This window comes from Babylonia areolata, chromosome 15 (assembly GCF_041734735.1).
Source record: "Babylonia areolata isolate BAREFJ2019XMU chromosome 15, ASM4173473v1, whole genome shotgun sequence".
NCBI classification, from domain to species: Eukaryota; Metazoa; Mollusca; class Gastropoda; order Neogastropoda; family Buccinidae; genus Babylonia; species Babylonia areolata.
Window position 1 is genome coordinate 34,670,470 of NC_134890.1, and position 19,634 is coordinate 34,690,103.

The following is a 19,634-nucleotide window of genomic DNA, read 5'->3' on the forward strand; positions in this document are numbered from 1 at the left end:
TGTGTGTGTGTGTGTGTGTGTGTGTGTATTTATCGTCAAATAAGAATGAATAAAGGTGTGTTGTGTTACATTTATTGTATTGCATTGTATTGTCAGTGTTGTGCTCCATTGTCTTGTATTGCATTGTATTGTCAGTGTTGTGCTCCATTGTCTTGTATTGCATTGTATTGTCAGTGTTGTGCTCCATTGTCTTGTATTGCATTGTATTGTCACAGTGTTGTGCTCCATTGTCTTGTGTTACATTGTATTGTCAGTGTTGTGCTCCATTGTCTTGTATTGCATTGTGTTGTCAGTGTTGTGCTCCATTGTCTTGTATTGCATTGTATTGTCAGTGTTGTGCTCCATTGTCTTGTGTTACATTGTATTGTCAGTGTTGTGCTCCATTGTCTTGTATTGCATTGTATTGTCAGTGTTGTGCTCCATTGTCTTGTATTGCATTGTATTGTCAGTGTTGTGCTCCATTGTCTTGTATTGCATTGTATTGTCAGTGTTGTGCTCCATTGTCTTGTATTGCATTGTATTGTCAGTGTTGTGCTCCATTGTCTTGTATTGCATTGTATTGTCAGTGTTGTGCTCCATTGTCTTGTATTGCATTGTATTGTCAGTGTTGTGCTCCATTGTCTTGTATTGCATTGTATTGTCAGTGTTGTGCTCCATTGTCTTGTGTTACATTGTATTGTCAGTGTTGTGCTCCATTGTCTTGTATTGCATTGTATTGTCAGTGTTGTGCTCCATTGTCTTGTATTGCATTGTATTGTCAGTGTTGTGCTCCATTGTCTTGTATTGCATTGTATTGTCAGTGTTGTGCTCCATTGTCTTGTATTGCATTGTATTGTCAGTGTTGTGCTCCATTGTCTTGTGTTACATTGTATTGTCAGTGTTGTGCTCCATTGTCTTGTATTGCATTGTATTGTCAGTGTTGTGCTCCATTGTCTTGTATTGCATTGTGTTGTCAGTGTTGTGCTCCATTGTCTTGTATTGCATTGTGTTGTCAGTGTTGTGCTCCATTGTCTTGTATTGCATTGTATTGTCAGTGTTGTGCTCCATTGTCTTGTATTGCATTGTATTGTCAGTGTTGTGCTCCATTGTCTTGTATTGCATTGTATTGTCAGTGTTGTGCTCCATTGTCTTGTATTGCATTGTATTGTCAGTGTTGTGCTCCATTGTACACCGACAAGAGGAGGACTGCCCGAACCACTGGAGAGACTCTGGTAATTAAAGGGAGTGCATTCATGCAATCCACACGCTTGTTATAATGCGGTGTACTCCCCCCTGGACTGGCACTGCAGTGTTGGGTGGAGCAGGTTTGGCGTCACCATAAAAATGCAACAACAAAAAATCACAAAATGGTTTATGTAATTTCAAATAGAAACAAAAAAACAAATAATAGATAAACAAACAAACAGATATATAGACAGACAGACAGACAGATAGATGAAAAAGTGCCGAGAACTGACGGCGGTTCTAGGAGCTTTGTTTCATGTTTGGTTTTCGTCGTTCTTGCTGTTGTTTCTCAGTGTGTCAGGACCGTCACTTTTTCTTTAACACCACGAAGCTCTGGATGCTGGTACTGTAGGGCTGTGTTTGGGTTAGAAAGCTGACTTAAAATACGATGAAAAAAGGGAACCAGTTTTTCAGATACACGTACGACTCGGATGCGCAATAACTTTAATTCATCTTCCCCCAGAACACGTGCCATAGAGCATCAGTCTCAATAAGAAAATATATAAGGCAAACATTAAATGGTGTTAGTTTTAGTCAGTGTATCTGTCACGGTATTTGTGTGTACGCGTGAGTGCGCGCGTGTGTGTGTGCAGTGCGCGCGTGTGTGTATGCAGTGCGCCGCGCGCGCGCGCGCGTGTGTGTGTGTGTGTTGGCCGCCGGCCATAATATTATCAGTCATGTTTACTTTGAATGGTCGGAGTGTGGAAGCACGGTCGGACTTTGTGTTGTTCTGTTTATGCATGTCGCCTTTCTGCCAGCAAACGTGTCAACAGTTTCTTGTCAGAGATGATAAAATCACTGAGTATCAGTCAGTTATATCTGTACCTTGTACTCTGATTTGAAATGCAAAGACGCTGGATGGTGTGTGCTTTCTACTGAGCTCTAAGTATCACCTGTTCTATACACAGCACACAGCCTTTCACACACTTCACCACGTTTCATTTTACCATACCCCCTTCTCATCTTAATCCCGGAGAAGACATGATAAGACCGTTACGTTTCGCGGCAACACAAAATTTATTTTCGGGGATAATAGATAAGTTATGGTACACTTCTTTTACCCAGTCCCCGACCGAGATAGGATCTGCACTACACGATGACAAATGATAAAGGCACAAGCATGATGGTCATAACATATATTGAGAAAAGAAACATTCACATCAACTTATGACTGAGAATATTGTTGGGTTGGGAAAGGCCGGAATGAAGAAGAAACGTACACATATATTGTATGGATGTATCAAATCAAATAAGAGTACTGCAGGTAACGGCGCACCAGTATACTGTAGGATACACAGTTCAAGCAATAATGGGAGAACATTAGCAAGGGAAGCACACGGAAGAGAAAAGAAAAAAGTCAAGCGCCTGTACGTGCCAGGAACGACAACAGCAACCTCAGTGTCGCCTGCTGCGCACTACCCCTCACACCTGACGACACTGCCAATCAAAATGGCGGGCAGACCTTTTGTCTACGTTTCTCGTGGAATTCCTCAAGAGGTGCTGCAGCGCCTGGCTGCTGAGTGCGAGGTCCAGTCCTTCCCAGAACAGCGGTTCATCACCAGAGAAGAGCTGAAGCAGAATGCACGCGGGGCTCACGCGCTGATTGTGCATCCTCCGGACCGTGTAGACGCCGAGGTGTTGGACGCTGTGGGTGAGTACAGAGTACAGCCCCCTGATGTTGACTGCACTGTGTGAAGCTTGTCTGGGAAGCGATGGGAATGCATTGAAAACTGATTGATTTTGACATTGGTGTGTCGTCAATTTTTTTTTTTTTTTTTTTTTTTAAGTATATGAAAAGGGGGGTGGGTGTAGGGTTATTTCGCTTAATGTTGATCATGGTTGAGGTCATGGTGGTTTATGACGACATCAGTGGAACTTCTTGGTGGATACCCAGTGATACACCTTACATTATGATGGATACAGACCGCGATTTAAAGTTCTGTTAAACGGTCGATCGTTCTGACTCCAGGGGATGTGTGGGGGGTGGGGGTTGTATGTTCAATTTCAGAAGATGGAGGAGACAGTTATGGCCTGCTTGTGTGTGAAGAGATACTGCAGTTCTAACTAGTGAGGTTGAGAACGTCGGTCAGTATTAGTAACACAGCCATCACATGCCGTGTCTAACTGGCAGGTGATAAAACAGGTGATCAAGTTCATTGTCATTTCGGGCACAACTGACTGAGTGCACAACATGTGCACTTTTTTCTCGTGCAAATTTTTTCACCGGAAAAGTTTGCATTGTTCTCGTTTGAAGTTTAGTGTGTATAGTGATGACATGATTAGTTGAATATATTGATCAATGAAATATGTAGGCCTACACAGTGAGAAAAGAGAAAGCTTTGAATGAGAGTGACAGATGAACTGATGACATGTTCTGGATGTACTGAGGACAAACCGGCGTCAGTGTGTGTGCATTTTGGTCCGTACTATGCGTTAGTGTGTAGCGAAGGTCTGTCTTTGTTATCTGACTCAGCAGATATAAAGAACTGATAGGCCTAAAGTCAGCAGAAACACACACACACACACACACACACACACACACACACACAGAGAGAGAGAGAGAGAGGGAGGGAGACGTTATGATCCATAGCTACAGTGACCTTCAAACGGCGTTCAACAGCAGGGGGGTTACTATTGACAGCTGAGGGCAGAGGACTAGCCCACAGTCTGCACTGACCCGATGACCCGGTGTAGTAGCTGTTCGCATCAGGCACCCCCTTGATTATACCCCGGGGTCAAATCTCGCTGGATTGTTGGGTCAGTCTGTACAGGCTATCATTCCAGAACCAGGCCCCTCCCTCCACCGCTTGATTACACACGTAGGAAGGGGGTCAGTTCCAGCTGCCGGATTCGGGAGGAGAGGGGTGCAGGGGGGGGTGGGGGGGGAGAGGTCGAACTTGGACAAACCACAATGACCCCCGGGGCCGTATTTAAGACAAATTCATTTTGCCCTGAGGCAAGTTACCTTCGACATGGAAGCTGGAGACCTGCAGGTACAGTGTAACATTGACCTCGCTGCTTTTCAGCTAATTGCAAAAATAAAATGAAATAATGGAGTTCGGATTCAAATATTTCTCTGGAATGAACGAATTTCGACGATCTGCAAATTTCGGGCATTCCGTCATTGATCGGCTGCAAGTGCACTTACTTCACAGCTACATACATAAGTCATATTAAAATATGGCGTCTTCCAGTCTCAACACGTCAATTTTGACTGCCAAGCAAACAAAGGATAATGTCAAACTTTCAGGGGCCGTACTAAAGACACGGTCTGTCCGCATAACGCCTGTTTTCCCATAGTACGGGTAAAGTGCCTTCCGGTTTGTAGACCCACGGGTAGGCTCTTGTGTTCCTGAACACCGGCTATTGCTTACCCTCGGGCAGTTTGCCTTGCCTCAGGCAGATTGCCTTGCCTCAGGCAGTTTGTCTTGCCTCAGGCAGATTGCCCGCAGGTACATATATGGGTACATTTACCCGCAGGCACGATGGTCTCTTGAATACGATCCCAGGAGGTCACCCGAAACTTGCCCAGAATGACCCAGGGTGATCCCAGCAGGGGGTGGTTTGAGGCACTGACACCGGTGTCTTGTCGCCGCGTGCCGTCACTGATGTCACGTTCATCAGCTGTTATCAGCCTGACCTGGAATAACCATGGCCTGACCTGGAATACAGATGGCTCGGAATTCAGACCACCGCTCAGTGTGTCCAAGAATATATTTTCTTGCGTTTGTGGGCGTCGATGCCTGCTTTTTTTCTTTCTTTTTTTTTTCTTTTTTTTTTGTCAATAGATGTGATGTGGAGTATATACAGAGATGAGATTTTTCCGTAAATTTACGTAAATCAGTAAATCTGAGATCCCCAGCTTAGTCTTTTGTGAAGGAGGCAAGGTTACACTGGTTCTGAGTGCTGCAGTCTTGGGAGCTACACTGTACTGTACTGTACTGTACTGTACTGCACTGTACTATACTGTACTGTACTGTACTGTACTGCACTGCACTGTACTGCACTGTACTATACTGCACTGTACTGTACTGTACTACACTGCATTGTACTGTACTGCACTGTACTGTACTGTACTGTGATACACCGTACTGTACTGTGCTGTACTGTACTACACTGCACTGTACTACTGTACTATACTACACTGCACTGTACTACACTGTACTGTACTACTACGTGTACTGTACTACACTGTACTGTAATACACTGCACTGTACTACATTGTACTGTACTGTAATACACTGTACTGCGCTGTATTGTACTGTAATATACTGCACTGTACTGCACTGCACTTTACTCAGTGTAATACACTGCACTATACTGCGCTGTACTACACTGCGCTACACTGTACTGTACTGCACTGTACTACACTGTACTATACTGCACTGTACTACACTGCACTATACTGCACTGTACTACACTATACTGCGCTGTACTACACTGCACTATACTGCGCTGTACTACACTGCACTATACTACACTATACTGCGCTGTACTACACTGTACCACACTGCACTACACTGCACTGCACCACAGGCCCCCAGCTGCGCGTGGTGGGCACGATGTCTGTGGGTCTGGACCACGTGGACGTGGCGGAGTGCCGGAGGAGGGGGGTGGAGGTGGGCTACACGCCCGGAGTGCTGACCACTGCCACGGCGGAGCTGACCATTGGACTGCTGATGGCCACTGCCCGCAGGATGAAGGAAGGTGAGGGTGAGGGGAAAGGGGGGCTGACCGTTGGTGGGGGTGAGGGGAAAGGGGGCTGTATGTTTTGTGGACGGGGGTCGGGGGTTACTATGTCCGCGATGGTGGGTGCGAATGCGAGTATGTGCATGTGCGTGCAAATGTGTGTGTGTATGTTTGTGTGTGTGTGTGTGTGCGCACACAAGCTTTGTGATAAGATAAGATAACATAAGAATAACTATTATCTCAAATCAGAGAAATTTGGTCATGTGCATTATCACAACATAGACAAGTAAACAACATGGAGACCATCACTGTAATGTGGGTGGTTCGTGGGTTGGAGCATGCACGAGTATGTTCATATGTGTGAGGGAGGGGGGTGGGGGGGAGGTGTGTGTGTGTGTGTGGAAACTAACACAAGAACAGAGTGTCATAAGTAGACAGCACAGAGAAAGAAGCGAAATAACACCAACGAAACGTGTGCTGTATCTCCCTTCCTGTAGCGATGCGGGCAGTGCATAACGGGATCTGGGGCACGCGCTGGGATGACGCGCTGTGGATGACGGGAGCGGAAGTGAGCGGGTCAGTGGTGGGCATTGTGGGCCTTGGCCGTATCGGCCTGGCCGTGGCCAAACGTCTGCGGGCCTTTGAACCAGCCAAAATCCTGTACTGCGGCCACTCCCCGAAACCCACGGCACAAGAGGTGAGGCGGTGAGGGTGCTGAGGATGGTGAGGGTGCTGAGGGTGGTGAGAGTGCTGAGGATGGTGAGGGTGCTGAGGGCGGTGAGGTGCTGAGGATGGTGAGGGTGCTGAGGGTGGTGAGGTGCTGAGGATGGTGAGGGTGCTGAGGATGGTGAGGCGGTGAGGGTGCTGAGGATGGTGAGGCGGTGAGGATGGTGAGAGTGCTGAGGGTGGTGAGGATGGTGAGGACTGGCAGGTAGGGTGCTGCTGGTCCCTTTCACCTGCACTGTAATCGTGCAGCCACCCTCAGCGACAGCTGGACGTTTTGTCCTGTTTCGCCTTTTCCGGCACTCTCTCTCTCTCTCTCTCTCTCTCTCAAACACGGGCGCACACACACAAACACACACACACACACACACAGTGTATTCAGTGCATTACACGTGCGTGTGTGTGTGTGTGTGTACCTGCGCTTGCATATGGGTACGTGTAAAAGCGCATGCATAAACTGCACTTTGTTTAAATTTCTTAGATAATATTTACTTAAATGTGGGTGACAGCATGCAGGATGAATGTGCAATTGGAACTGTACAATGTACATGTGTTTCGATATACTGATAATTATTATGTGATATTAAAGTTATTCTTATCTATCTTAATTAATGTGCAGTATAACACACGCAGTGTTAGCCTTGGTGTGTTTCAATGTGTTTATAAATATTGACTAATTACAATATTTTAATGAAGTGAATACTCATGCAATACTTTTTACATTGATGTCTCATATGTTATTGATTCTTTTTAATGAAGTCATGTTCATGTTTGTGTGTTGAGTAATTGTCTACGTTTGCTTTGCTGTACCTGATGTAATTTCTCTTCATGAGATAATAAAGTTATCTTGTCTTCCTCACACACACACACACACACACACACACACACACACACACACAGAGAGAGAGAGCAACTGAATACACAGTCGAACAGGGAATAGGCGAAAATGGATCACCAATTTAATGATAGGCGAATCAGGAAGTGGGGAATGGGGGTGTCACTGCTGTGACTTGGATCAAGGTGGTGGTTGGCCATCAGTCGTTCCACAGGCTGTGGCGTTTCTTTACGATGGCCAGTCATATCCCTGTGTGTGTGTGTGTGTGTGTTGTGGGAAGGGGGGGGGGTCTGGCAGTCTTTTTGTTTCTGTATATCTCCTTCTCTTCCTTGTCTGTGTCTCTTTGTCTCTGTCTCTGTAACGTTTTTACCGACGTTTGGTTTGGTATACGTGTTACGCCGAAAAAGTGAGAGAGAGACGGGGGGGGGGGGTGTAGCTTGTGTGGAACGACGACAACGACGACGATGACATTGATTTCTCTTCTTCTTCTTCGTCCGTGGGCTGCAACTCCCACCTTCACTTGTATGTACACAAACAGACTTTTACGTGTATGCCCGTTTTACCCCGCCATCTAGGCAGCCGTACTCCGTTTTCGGGTTACATAGACTTGATGCTGCCCCCTGTGCAGGTGGGGGCGGAATACGTGTCGTTTGAAGAGCTGCTGAAGAGTTCGGACATGGTGATCGCCACGTGCTCTGTCAGCCCACAGAACCGGCACCTCTTCAACCACCAGGCCTTCTCCGTCATGAAACCCTCCGCCATCTTTATCAACGTCACCAGGGGGGCGCTGGTGGACCAAGAGGCTCTGTTGGAGGTGAGTGTGTGTGTGTGTGTGTGTGTGTGTGTGTGTGTGTGTGTGTGTGTGTGTGTGTGTGTGTGTGTGTGTGTGTGTGTGTGTTTCATATATTGTATTACTCTTTGTCTCAACATATTTTTCGGTGTGAAATTCGGGCTGTTCTCCACGAGGAGAGCACAGCCGCTTTTGTGTTTTTTTCTTCTTCTTCTTACTGCGAGTGTTTCGGTTTACCTATAAAGTGCAATTTTCTGCATACTTTTTACGAGGAAATGCGTTATACTAATGGCATTCATTCATTCATTCACTTCGTTCGTTAGTTCGTTCATTTTTCTTCTTCTTCTCAATATTAGTAGTAGTAGTAGTTGTAGTATCATCATCAGCAGCAGCAGTAATGGTAGGAGTGGCAGTACAATATCATCATTAATCATCATCATTTTTGTCATCATTACCAGTAGTAGCAGTTATTGTAGAAATAGTAGTATAATCTTCATCATCAGTAGTTGAGTAGTAGTAGTAGTAGTAGTTGTTGTTGTTGTTGTCCTCCACTGCTCAGTCACCATCGTCTCCTTCCGTTGTCTGTCTGTCTGACTCACCTGCTTCACCATTAAATTTCTCTCAGCCTGCCCCTGATCTCTTTCATGCCTGTCTGTTCAATGCTCAATCTGTTTGCCCTGATCAAAAGACTGACTATATTTCTGATTATATATTTTTTTAAATAACTTTGATATTGTATTTCTTACCGAAACCTGGTTAAAGTCACAAGGTCACGAACCCAAACTTAAACAACTGACCCCCCCTGGATACAAAACCAAGTCACTTCCTCGACTCTCGTGGAGGTGGCATCGCCATCGTCTATAGAAACATCTTGGAGTCTTCCCTTTCCTTCTCCCATAACCACGCCTTTCCACATGACACTTTTGAAATGCTCGAAGTCACTCTCAATGTTCCCGGTCACTCAGTCATCTTCTGTTGTCTCTATCGTCCTCCTCCTAACGTCTTCTCTCTTTCACGATGAGTTCCGAACATTACTTTATTTCTACAACCTCCGTTCTGGCGAATTTATCATCCTCGGAGACTTCAATTTTCGTTTCGACAACCAAACTTCCACTGATGTCAAACGCCTATGTCTATCCAATCATTCTCTCTCTCAGTTCGTTACAGAACCAACACACAGATCTGGCCATACGTTGGACTGGCTTATCACACGTGACTGATGCCATGTTTGCGTCAGTGACTGTAACTGACGAACTTTCTTCCCGCACCGACGTTTTTGCACATTACAACACTGTCCTCTCTCAACTGCTGGGTGAACATGCACACCCCCCCCCACCCCAAACCCCCCCTCACTACCCACATGCTCCCCGATAGACCTTCCACCCCGTGGTACACACAAGACATTCAACTTGCAAAACGCAAACGTCGCCAATTGGAACGGCGATGGCGATCAATAAAACTGAAAGTCCACAATCAAATCATCCGAAAACAAATAAATAAAGTCAGAGATATGATCTCATCAGCGAAGACGAACTTTTTTCCTTCTCAAGTTCTGGATGCCACATCCACCAAATCTCTTTACTCTATCACGTCAAATCTTCTCGGTACTGCAAAAAAGACTGCTCTTCCTCCTGAATACACTTTATCTGAACTCCCCAATGTCTTCTCCTCTTTCTTTTTCGACACAGTCCAAAATAATCGTACCATCTTAGACCAGATGCCTTTCCAACCTGCCCATCCTGATCCTCAATTCAACAGCACCCCTCTTCATTCCTTTAATCCACTGACTGAAACAGAAGTCCATGAAATCCTGAAAGAAATGACAATAAAATCCTTTAAGCTCGATCCTATACCAGCCTCTGTCTTTTCCCAGTGTGTCTCACAGCTTCTCCCCACAATCACCAATATTGTCAACTCATCCCTTCTCACTGGAACGTTTCCATCCACTTTCAAAACTGCAATCGTCCGGTCTCTTCTGAAGAAATCCAACCTTGACGCAAACATTTTGAAAAACTATCGACCAGTTTCTAATCTTCCATTCCTATCCAAACACCTTGAAAAAGCTGTCCTGAAGCAGCTCAACAACCACCTTTGTTTCAACAAACTCATCCACCCATTTCAGTCTGCCTGTCGTGCTGACCACAGCACCGAAACCACTCTCCTCCACATCCTAAATAACATGCTGCTAGCGTCCGACTCAGGACAGATCTCCCTTCTCACTCTTCTCGACTTATCAGCCGCCTTTGACACGATAGACCATTCACTCCTTCTTTCCCGTCTTCATTTTACATTTGGTATCAAAGGCACTGTTCTAAACTGGTTCAAATGTAGCCGGTTGGGCAGGGTTCTTTCACCACGTCAGCACCAGTTTTCGTCAAGGCTTTACTCAGGACAAGACGGGGAACATATCGGGACTTGGGTAAAGGGAACAGGGGAGCGGGGGGTTAAAGGGCAAGGGACTGTCCTCGTGAAAGGCGGGAAATAAATAAATGAATGATTGATTACCCCTATCAGGTTGACAGAGGCCCGCACACACACTGCTGTTGCCTGTTCTCTTTTTTAAAGCTAACTGAGAACTGATGATATTGGTTCTACAAGGAAAGGGTAGGAGAACTCACTTCGTAAAAACATATCAAGATGCAGCACATCCACCCTACATGATTATTATTTTGCACGTGAAGTTATGATGCTAAAGCTAACACGGGTCATAAACATGCACTCTCTCTCTCTCTCTCTCTCTCTCTCTCTCTCTCTGCGGGGCAAAGAGAATAATTTCACCCTGTTACATCCTCCCCTGGCCAATGAAATGACGTCCCGTCATTTACTTACAAATGCGCTTGACCAGTAATTATTTGAATCTTAAGATAGAGATTAAAACGTAGTATTTCAAAAATGCCGTTTTTCACAGTTATTAAATAAATCACAGTTCGAAACTTTTGAAATCAATGCAAACAAAAAGTATTCAGCCTAAACACAAACTGTACAGCCTAGACAAGTGATATCAGTTTCTCAAGAATGATCTTTTTGGAAGATTTTCCTTCTGTCTCTTGGGAAACCCGTAGTGCACTATAAAAGAGTTAAACAGTGCATCTGCAGTAGTTTTTGCAGTCTGATTTCTGGTGGGGATTGCCTGGGCATACCGAGTGAAATGATCAGTGATGACCAGTATGTGTTGATATCCTCCTGATGATTGCTCCAGAGATAGATAATCAATACAAACGAGTTCCAGTGGCTGGTATGTGATAATGTTAACCAGCGGGGCTCTGTCTATGGTGGATTTCCGTCTGATACATCTCTCACAGTTCTTCACCCAGGTCTCAACATCAGAGTTCATGTTTGGCCAGAAGAACCTGTCCCTAACCAGTGCCAGAGTTCGATCACGTCCTGGATGGCCAATATCGTCGTGTAGGCCACTCAGCGCTTTGCTTACAAAGTTTGCAGGCAGAACAAGCTGTTGCTTCATCTCTCCATCCACACAAACGACTCTGCACAGAACTCCCTGCTTGATACTCAGGCTGTCAAACTTGCGAAGCATTGCTAAGTGTGGAGGTGTAGCTGGAACTTGGTTCTTGCGTGGCTTCTGTTTGTTTCTAACAAATGGCAACCAGATGGACAGAAACGCATCCTGACTTTGTACCTTTCTCCAGTCTCGCATCGTCATTTGCATAACATCTGTGTCACCAGAGTCCAGAATGTTAGCGACATCCACAGACAAACAGCATGTAGCATATGCAGGGACATTGACTGCACCACTGAGTTGCTTGACAGTTTCTGACGGTATTTCAGACTTCCTGGGTAAACGCGAGAGAGCATCAGCATCAACATTCGTAGCACCAGGCTTATACTTTATGTCAAAGTTATACGCTGACAGTGCTGCCAACCAGCGGTGTCCTGTTGCATCCAGTCTCGCTGACGTAAGGACATAAGTAAGGGGATTGTTGTCCGTGAAGACCGTGAAGCTTCCTCCATAAAGGTAGTCTTTGAACTTTTCGGTGACAGCCCATTTCAAGGCCAAGAATTCCAGTTTGTGTGCTGGGTAATTCCTTTCTGATTTGCTGAGCCCACGGCTGGCGTAGCAGATGGCGCGTTTGCATCCATCTTGCTCCTGGTATAGAACTGCCCCCAAGCCTTCATTAGCAGCATCTGTATGAAGTTCAAAAGGTCTGGAGTAGTCTGGGTACCCTAACACAGGAGGAGTATAGAGTATGTCCTGCAGGCGTTGAAAAGCTTGCTCTTGCTCTGGTCCCCATGTGAATAGTTTCTGAGACGAAGATTGAGTCTGCACCTTCCTTCTCTGTGTTTTCTTCACCGGTGTTGGTATCATGTCTGTCAGTGGCCGGGCGATGCTGGAGAAGCCTTTCACGAATTTCCGGTAAAATCCAGCAAATCCTAAAAATCTTCTGACGTCCTCAGCTGTTCTTGGAGTTGGCCAGGATCTGATGACTTCCACTTTGGATGGGTCCGCTTCAATACCATCCTTTGAAACAACGTGGCCGATGTACACAACCTTTTCTGCAAAGAACTTGCATTTCTTTGGCGACAGCTTGAGACCCGATTCCCTGATTCTTTTGAAGATTTTCTCCAGGCGTTCCATGTGTTCTTCGTAGGTCTTGGAGAACACAATGAGGTCATCGAGGTAAATCAGACATATCTTGTGATGGTAGTCTGAAAAGATGTCTTCCATCAATCTCTGGTAAGTTGACGGGCTGTTGCAAAGACCCATAGCAAGCCTATTGAACTCAAAGAATCCAAGAGGGCCAGCTGTGAATGCAGTTCTTTCCTTGTGGCACTCCTCAATTTCTATCTGATAATATCCACTTTTCATGTCCAGGACAGTAAAGTAGTGGGAATCTGAGAGGCAGTCAAGGATTTCGTCAATACGTGGTAAAGCGTAGGAATCCTTCACCGTGCGTCTGTTCAATTCTCTGAAATCCACACACATTCTCAGTGCACCATTCTTCCGTCGGACAAGAACAATAGGTGAAGACCATGGACTGTATGACCTTCTGATGATTCCTGCGGTCAGTAGTTGTTGAAGATGAGTCTTCACTTCGTCGTACATGGAAGGAGGAATACGATGATGCCTCTTCTTGAAGGGCTCTGGGTTGCTGAGTTCAATCCTGTGCTTCACTCGCCCTGTGAAACCAATGTCACATTCATCCGCTGAAAAGATACCCTGGTATTGCAGGATTAAGCCTTTTGCTCTATCCACAAGTTTTGGTGACAGAGTTTCAGAGGTGATCTCAATCATCTCTGAAAGCAGCACAGGCATCCCTGGTGTTGAGTCTCGTACTTCTGTCTGCGAGTAGATGGTGACAGGCTGAATTTCACACAGCACAGTCCTGGGAGGTAGAGTAACTGTGTGGGTTGATGTATTTGCAATGTTGACGTCCACCTGCCCGTTTTTCTTGTAGCTGTAGCTGATGAGAGTTGGAGCTACATCTAGACCATCATCCAGGTTTGTATGAGGTTGCAGGAGGGCGCATGTAGACTGATAGGGGAGATCTTTGTCAACAACACCTTGAACAACCACGTTCTGATTTGGGTAAATGGTAACTGGCTGAGATTCTGCCAACTTTACCAACCCAAGGCAATATTTCATCCGTTCCAGTCTTCTCTCTCGAAGCACAATGCACCTGAAGGCGATGTACCAAGATGTTGCCATGTCAGCTTTCTGAAGAAACTGTTGTCCATACTGGGCCTTGCAATCTGCTATTGTTTGTGACAAGATGTTGGTTCCAAGAAGAACAGGCACTGCGCTGTTATATTTGCTGTCAGGGACTACCAAAAAGATACAAGGGGCTGCCTTATCTATCAAGTCTGGGACTAAGATTCCAGCGTCAATGTAACCAAGGTAGGGCAACTGTTGTCCATCAGCACATTCAATATCCAGCAGGCTGTCTAACTGCTGAATCTCCAGGTGACTCAAAAACTTGGAGTGAAAGGACTGACTAACAGTGGAGACAGATGAGCCAGTGTCCAGGAGAGCTATTACTTGCTGTCCCTCAATGAAGATCTCAGCTTCGTTGGCGTGACCAGTGAGTCCTTCCAAAGGCCTTTTTGTTTCTTGAGGCTGTTGTCCCAAACCTATGAGTCGCCTCTCGTCATAGGTTTTCTGTGAAAATCCTGCTTGAGATGATCTAATCTCACCCGACATCCAGCAGCAACGTGGTCAAACTGGCCACATCTGTAGCACTGGATCCGGCACTGGCTCGACACTGAAAATCTGTCTCTGTGATGCCTCTTTGTTTGTGGGGTATAATGACTCTGTGATTCTTCTTGAGCAGCAGCAGATTTAGTTCGCCAGTACTGTGGTTGGTTTTCCCTTTGCTGACTTTGGGCGTTTGAAGTGACCTGTTTCTTTAAGTTTGCCATCTCATTTGTAAGTTGTTGGATTTGCGAAGTTAGTTTCTTGATGGCTGACGTTTCTTCCGATGACTGGTTCATTTTCGATACCACTGGCTTTTTAGGGACATTGAACTGAGGATGTTGTTTTTCAAGTCGACGAAGAGCAGTTCTCAGTTCATCAAAGTCTTTTATTCGGTCGTAGATGTACATGGAGATGTCCTTCAGCTCACACCTCAGTCCTGTCCATAGCATAGTGCGCAGCATCTCGTTGGGAGAAGAGGGGAGGGGGCCTTGCTTCTTTACTTGATCCAGGATCTCTTCCAGTCTGCAACTCCAGTCAGCTACAGACTCCCCAGGGCCTTGTCTGGCACCATAAAATGTGGCCAGGAGGTCCGACTCCGTGTCTACAGTTCCGTAGACACTGTCCATCTTCTTTATTATGTCAGATACAGAAGCATCCGTTCCCATTCTTATGAGCACTCTTCCCGCTTGACCATGAAGTGATGATCTGACGGCATTTGAGACTTCTTTCTCTGGATACCAATTTGCTATCAGGCTAGAAAGTTGATGCCTCCATACAGGATAGCTTTCTATGTCCTCCCCGGTGAACCTCACGAGCCATGGTTTACCAGTAGTCACATTGACAACAGTAGTTGGAGATGAAGTGTCAGCCATGGCAGAAACATCGGAATACTTGCTCTCAGCCATTTCAAGAAAACAACTTCCAATAAATAATTCGTTTTAAATGTCTGAAGGTATGGCTGAAAGGAAAATCCTTCTCTCGAGAGGGGTGAAGCTTTGTGGGCGGTGAGAACCAGTCAGTGAACACTGGCAACACTGGGGTGACGTTCTGAGTGGTGATTAATATTGGGCGCCATTTTGTAGCCGGTTGGGCAGGGTTCTTTCACCACGTCAGCACCAGTTTTCGTCAAGGCTTTACTCAGGACAAGACGGGGAACATATCGGGACTTGGGTAAAGGGAACAGGGGAGCGGGGGGTTAAAGGGCAAGGGACTGTCCTCGTGAAAGGCGGGAAATAAATAAATGAATGATTGATTACCCCTATCAGGTTGACAGAGGCCCGCACACACACTGCTGTTGCCTGTTCTCTTTTTTAAAGCTAACTGAGAACTGATGATATTGGTTCTACAAGGAAAGGGTAGGAGAACTCACTTCGTAAAAACATATCAAGATGCAGCACATCCACCCTACATGATTATTATTTTGCACGTGAAGTTATGATGCTAAAGCTAACACGGGTCATAAACATGCACTCTCTCTCTCTCTCTCTCTCTCTGCGGGGCAAAGAGAATAATTTCACCCTGTTACACAAATCTTATCTCACTGATCGATTCCAGTCTGTCATTGTTGATAATTTCCTGTCTGAGCCCGTTAAAATCGAACATGGAGTCCCACAGGGATCTGTTTTAGGCCCTGCGCTCTTCACACTTTACACTGCTCCTCTCGCTGAAATTATCAATCGCCATAATGTCAGTCATCATTCTTATGCTGATGACACTCAACTCCAGAAGAGTGATACCCCTGAAAAATTGTCGCTCTTGCTAGAAACATCCAACTGCTTCCTAGACATTCAAAACTGGATGGCTCAAAATAAGTTACAATTGAACGCAGACAAAACTGAAGCAATGATCATAGGAACTAAACAAAAACTCTCTTCCATCACAGCTGACACAATCAAACTTGGCAATGCACCCATCCCTCTTTCCAGTTCAGTCAGGAACCTCAGCGTTGTCCTTGACAACACTGTCCATGCAAAAATTTATCAGTCAGACATGTCAGTCCTGCTACTGTCAATTGCGGCGCATCAGTTCCATCCGGAAATATCTGTCCACTGACGCAACTTGTTGTTTCTCTCATTCTCTCTCGCCTTGACTACAGTTTCGGCTAAGTCTTTTGATGGCATCTAATAAAGAAAGCATTGTAAAGAATTTGTCCATTTACATATATAAAGCATTTAAGTTAAGATCAGTAATGATATCATAATTCCTTTGATGATTGTTTCGCCTTGTGCACTTGCATGTTTAATAATGTTGTATACTGCACCCCTTCATGAGGGGCAATGGCCTATATGAATAAATCATCCGAATCCGAATCCGAATCCGAATCTCGCCTTGACTACTGTAACTCTCTATTGTCTGGTTTACCTGCTTCATCCATTCAGTCCCTTTATCGCATACAAAACTCAGCTGCCCGACTCGTCCTCAGAAAGAAAAGATCTGAGCATATCACTCCTCTTTTGCAACACCTCCACTGGCTCCCTGTCTCACACAGAATAAAGTACAAGATCAGCACTCTATGTTATAAATGTATTCACAAATCTGCTCCTTACTATCTCTGTGGCTGCCTTCACCTCTACACTCCTTCTCGCTCACTACGATCGGCTTCGGATCCACTCTGTTTACGCATACCCAGATTCAAACACTCAACTGTTGGCCGCCGTTCTTTCTCTGTCTCTGGACCTTGCAGTTGGAATGAACTACCTCTTTCGCTTCGTCAAGTCTCCGCACTCAGATTTTTCAAGTCTGGCCTTAAAATCCACCTCTTCCCAAAATAGCCTCCCTTCCCTGCCTCTTCCTTGTCTTCAGTTTCTCCAGTTTTAGAGTTATGCATGCGTGTGATTGACTGGTGCGAAAGCGCTTTGATTTGTCTCTGCACAAGATTCAGCGCTATATAAATACCATTATTATTATTATTATTCATTCTAAGTAGTAGTAGTATCATCATCATCATAAGTAGTAGTAGTAGTAATAGCAGTAGTAGTAGTTGTTGTTGTTGTATTTTAGCATCATTATGATCATTATCATCATGACCACCACCACCACACACGCCCCCCGTGTCCCTGATCCCCAGGCCCTGAGGAGCGGCCAGCTGGGTGCTGCAGGTCTGGACGTCAGCACCCCGGAGCCCCTGCCCCCGGACCACCCCCTGCTCCAGCTGCCCACCCTCACCCTCCTGCCCCACCTGGGCTCCGCCTCGCGCCGCACGCGCTGCACCATGGCCACGCTCACCGTCACCAACGTGCTGGCCGGCCTGCAGGGGAGGCCACTCCCCTCTCCCGTACCCTAGGTCCCGGGGGTGGGGGTGGGGGACCGTGTACTGTCTGACTGGAGCAGAAACGTTTTACCCAACTCTGCCGGTACTGTGCTGTACCAAAGACTGTCACATTGTCATGTTACAGGGGTGTTTGTACATTGTCATGTTACAGGGGTGTTTGTACATTGTCATGTTACAGGGGTGTTTGTACATTGTCATGTTACAGGGATGTTTGTACATTGACAGCCACGTCTAAATTCAACACTCCGTGTATTGTCATGTTCTGTTCGCGATGACTTATGCACACATCCTTTGGTTCTGTAATTGTCGTTGTAATCAGATGAATTTCATCTAAACAGGTACCGTTTCGGACAAAATGTCAATTCCTTCATTTGAAAATGTGGTGTAATATCATCGCCATTTTGTCTTGAACAATTCACGTTTCTCTCACCTTTTCCCTGATCAGGTCTGGATTTCTTGTCATGGAATGTGAAAAAAGTTTTCATACATTTTTCGAAAATAACAATGCTTTTCTTTTTTTTTTTTTCTTTTTTTTCGTTTTGTTGTTTTTCTGATAAATGGAAGAATCATTCTGTGTTGACGTTTGCATGCACGCACGCAAACACACGTACATATAGGCATATATTACACAAATACGCGTGCATGTGCATGCGACCATCTATAAAAGAATATACACGCGCGCGCCAACACACACATATCGAGAATAAGAGAGACATTAGCTTTACCCACCATGTATTACAGTGAACCCTCAGTGCTAACAGTAGCTTTACCCACCATGTATTACAGTGAGCCCTCAGTGCTAACAGTAGCTTTACCCACCATGTATTACAGTGAGCCCTCAGTGCTAACAGTAGCTTTACCCACCATGTATTACAGTGCACCCTCAGTGCTAACAGTAGCTTTACCCACCATGTATTACAGTGAACCCTCAGTGCTAACAGTAGCTTTACCCACCATGTATTACAGTGAACCCTCAGTGCTAACAGTAGCTTTACCCACCATGTATTACAGTGAACCCTCAGTGCTAACAGTAGCTTTACCCACAATGTATTACAGTGAACCCTCAGTGCTAACATGGGAATTGCTGCAAAAAGCCCACGTCACTGACATCACTATATGACACGTGATGGATAAAATGAATTACCACATTCTGCAACAACTGTCGGGAAGTTACAGACAAATATCAGTTTGCAGGGAAAGCACAAGGTTGTATGCTCTTTGGTTACACTCAGCTTACTTGTATACATTCAGATACCATCACAGACTTCCATAAGTATCAAATGGCTTGTTCCTTCCACCAAGGAACGTAGAAGCAATGTTTTAGGATTCCACACACACACGAACGCACGCATATAAAACACCACTGACACTACTCATGCACAGGGACACACTCAATGTGTGTGTGTGACAATCCATGATCGTTCCAATGTAAATAGCGTAAAAGCTCATATTCCGTCCACTTCCTCCGATCCGCTGACAGCTATTCTGCAGCCTGGGGAAAACAGTGAGAGCTGTCCACTTCCTCCGATCCGCTGACAGCTATTCTGCAGCCTGGGGAAAACAGTGAGAGCTGTCCACTTCCTCCGATCCGCTGACAGCTATTCTGCAGCCTGGGGAAAACAGTGAGAGCTGTCCACTTCCTCCGATCCGCTGACAGCTATTCTGCAGCCTGGGGAAAACAGTGAAAGCTGTCCAGCAGTTTCTCCAAACTGAGCTGGAAATGTTTAGGGCGCGTGCACGCGCACACAAACACACACACAAACAAGCACACACATACCCCAAACCCCACGCGCACATACTGATGTACTACCCGCATCCCCCCCATTCTCCCCCCGTCTAATATCACTTACCAGTGAAAAGACGTTAAACTAAAGAAAGAAAACACACACACACACACACACACACACACACACACACACAGTAGGCTATTTGCCGAGTACTGCATCAACTG

The 19,634-nt window shown here is 45.6% G+C and overlaps 1 protein-coding gene across 1 annotated transcript; it reads left to right on the forward strand.

The window, feature by feature from the left end:
- Positions 1-2,641: 2,641 nt before the first annotated feature.
- On the forward strand, positions 2,642-18,206 carry LOC143290599 (glyoxylate reductase/hydroxypyruvate reductase-like). The gene is made up of 5 exons (XM_076600189.1): positions 2,642-2,875; positions 5,761-5,931; positions 6,411-6,610; positions 8,100-8,285; positions 17,480-18,206. The coding sequence occupies exons 1-5, from the start codon at positions 2,674-2,676 to the stop codon at positions 17,693-17,695; spliced, it is 975 nt and encodes a 324-aa protein (XP_076456304.1). The 5' UTR covers positions 2,642-2,673; the 3' UTR covers positions 17,696-18,206.
- The last annotated feature ends 1,428 nt before the right edge of the window (positions 18,207-19,634 follow it).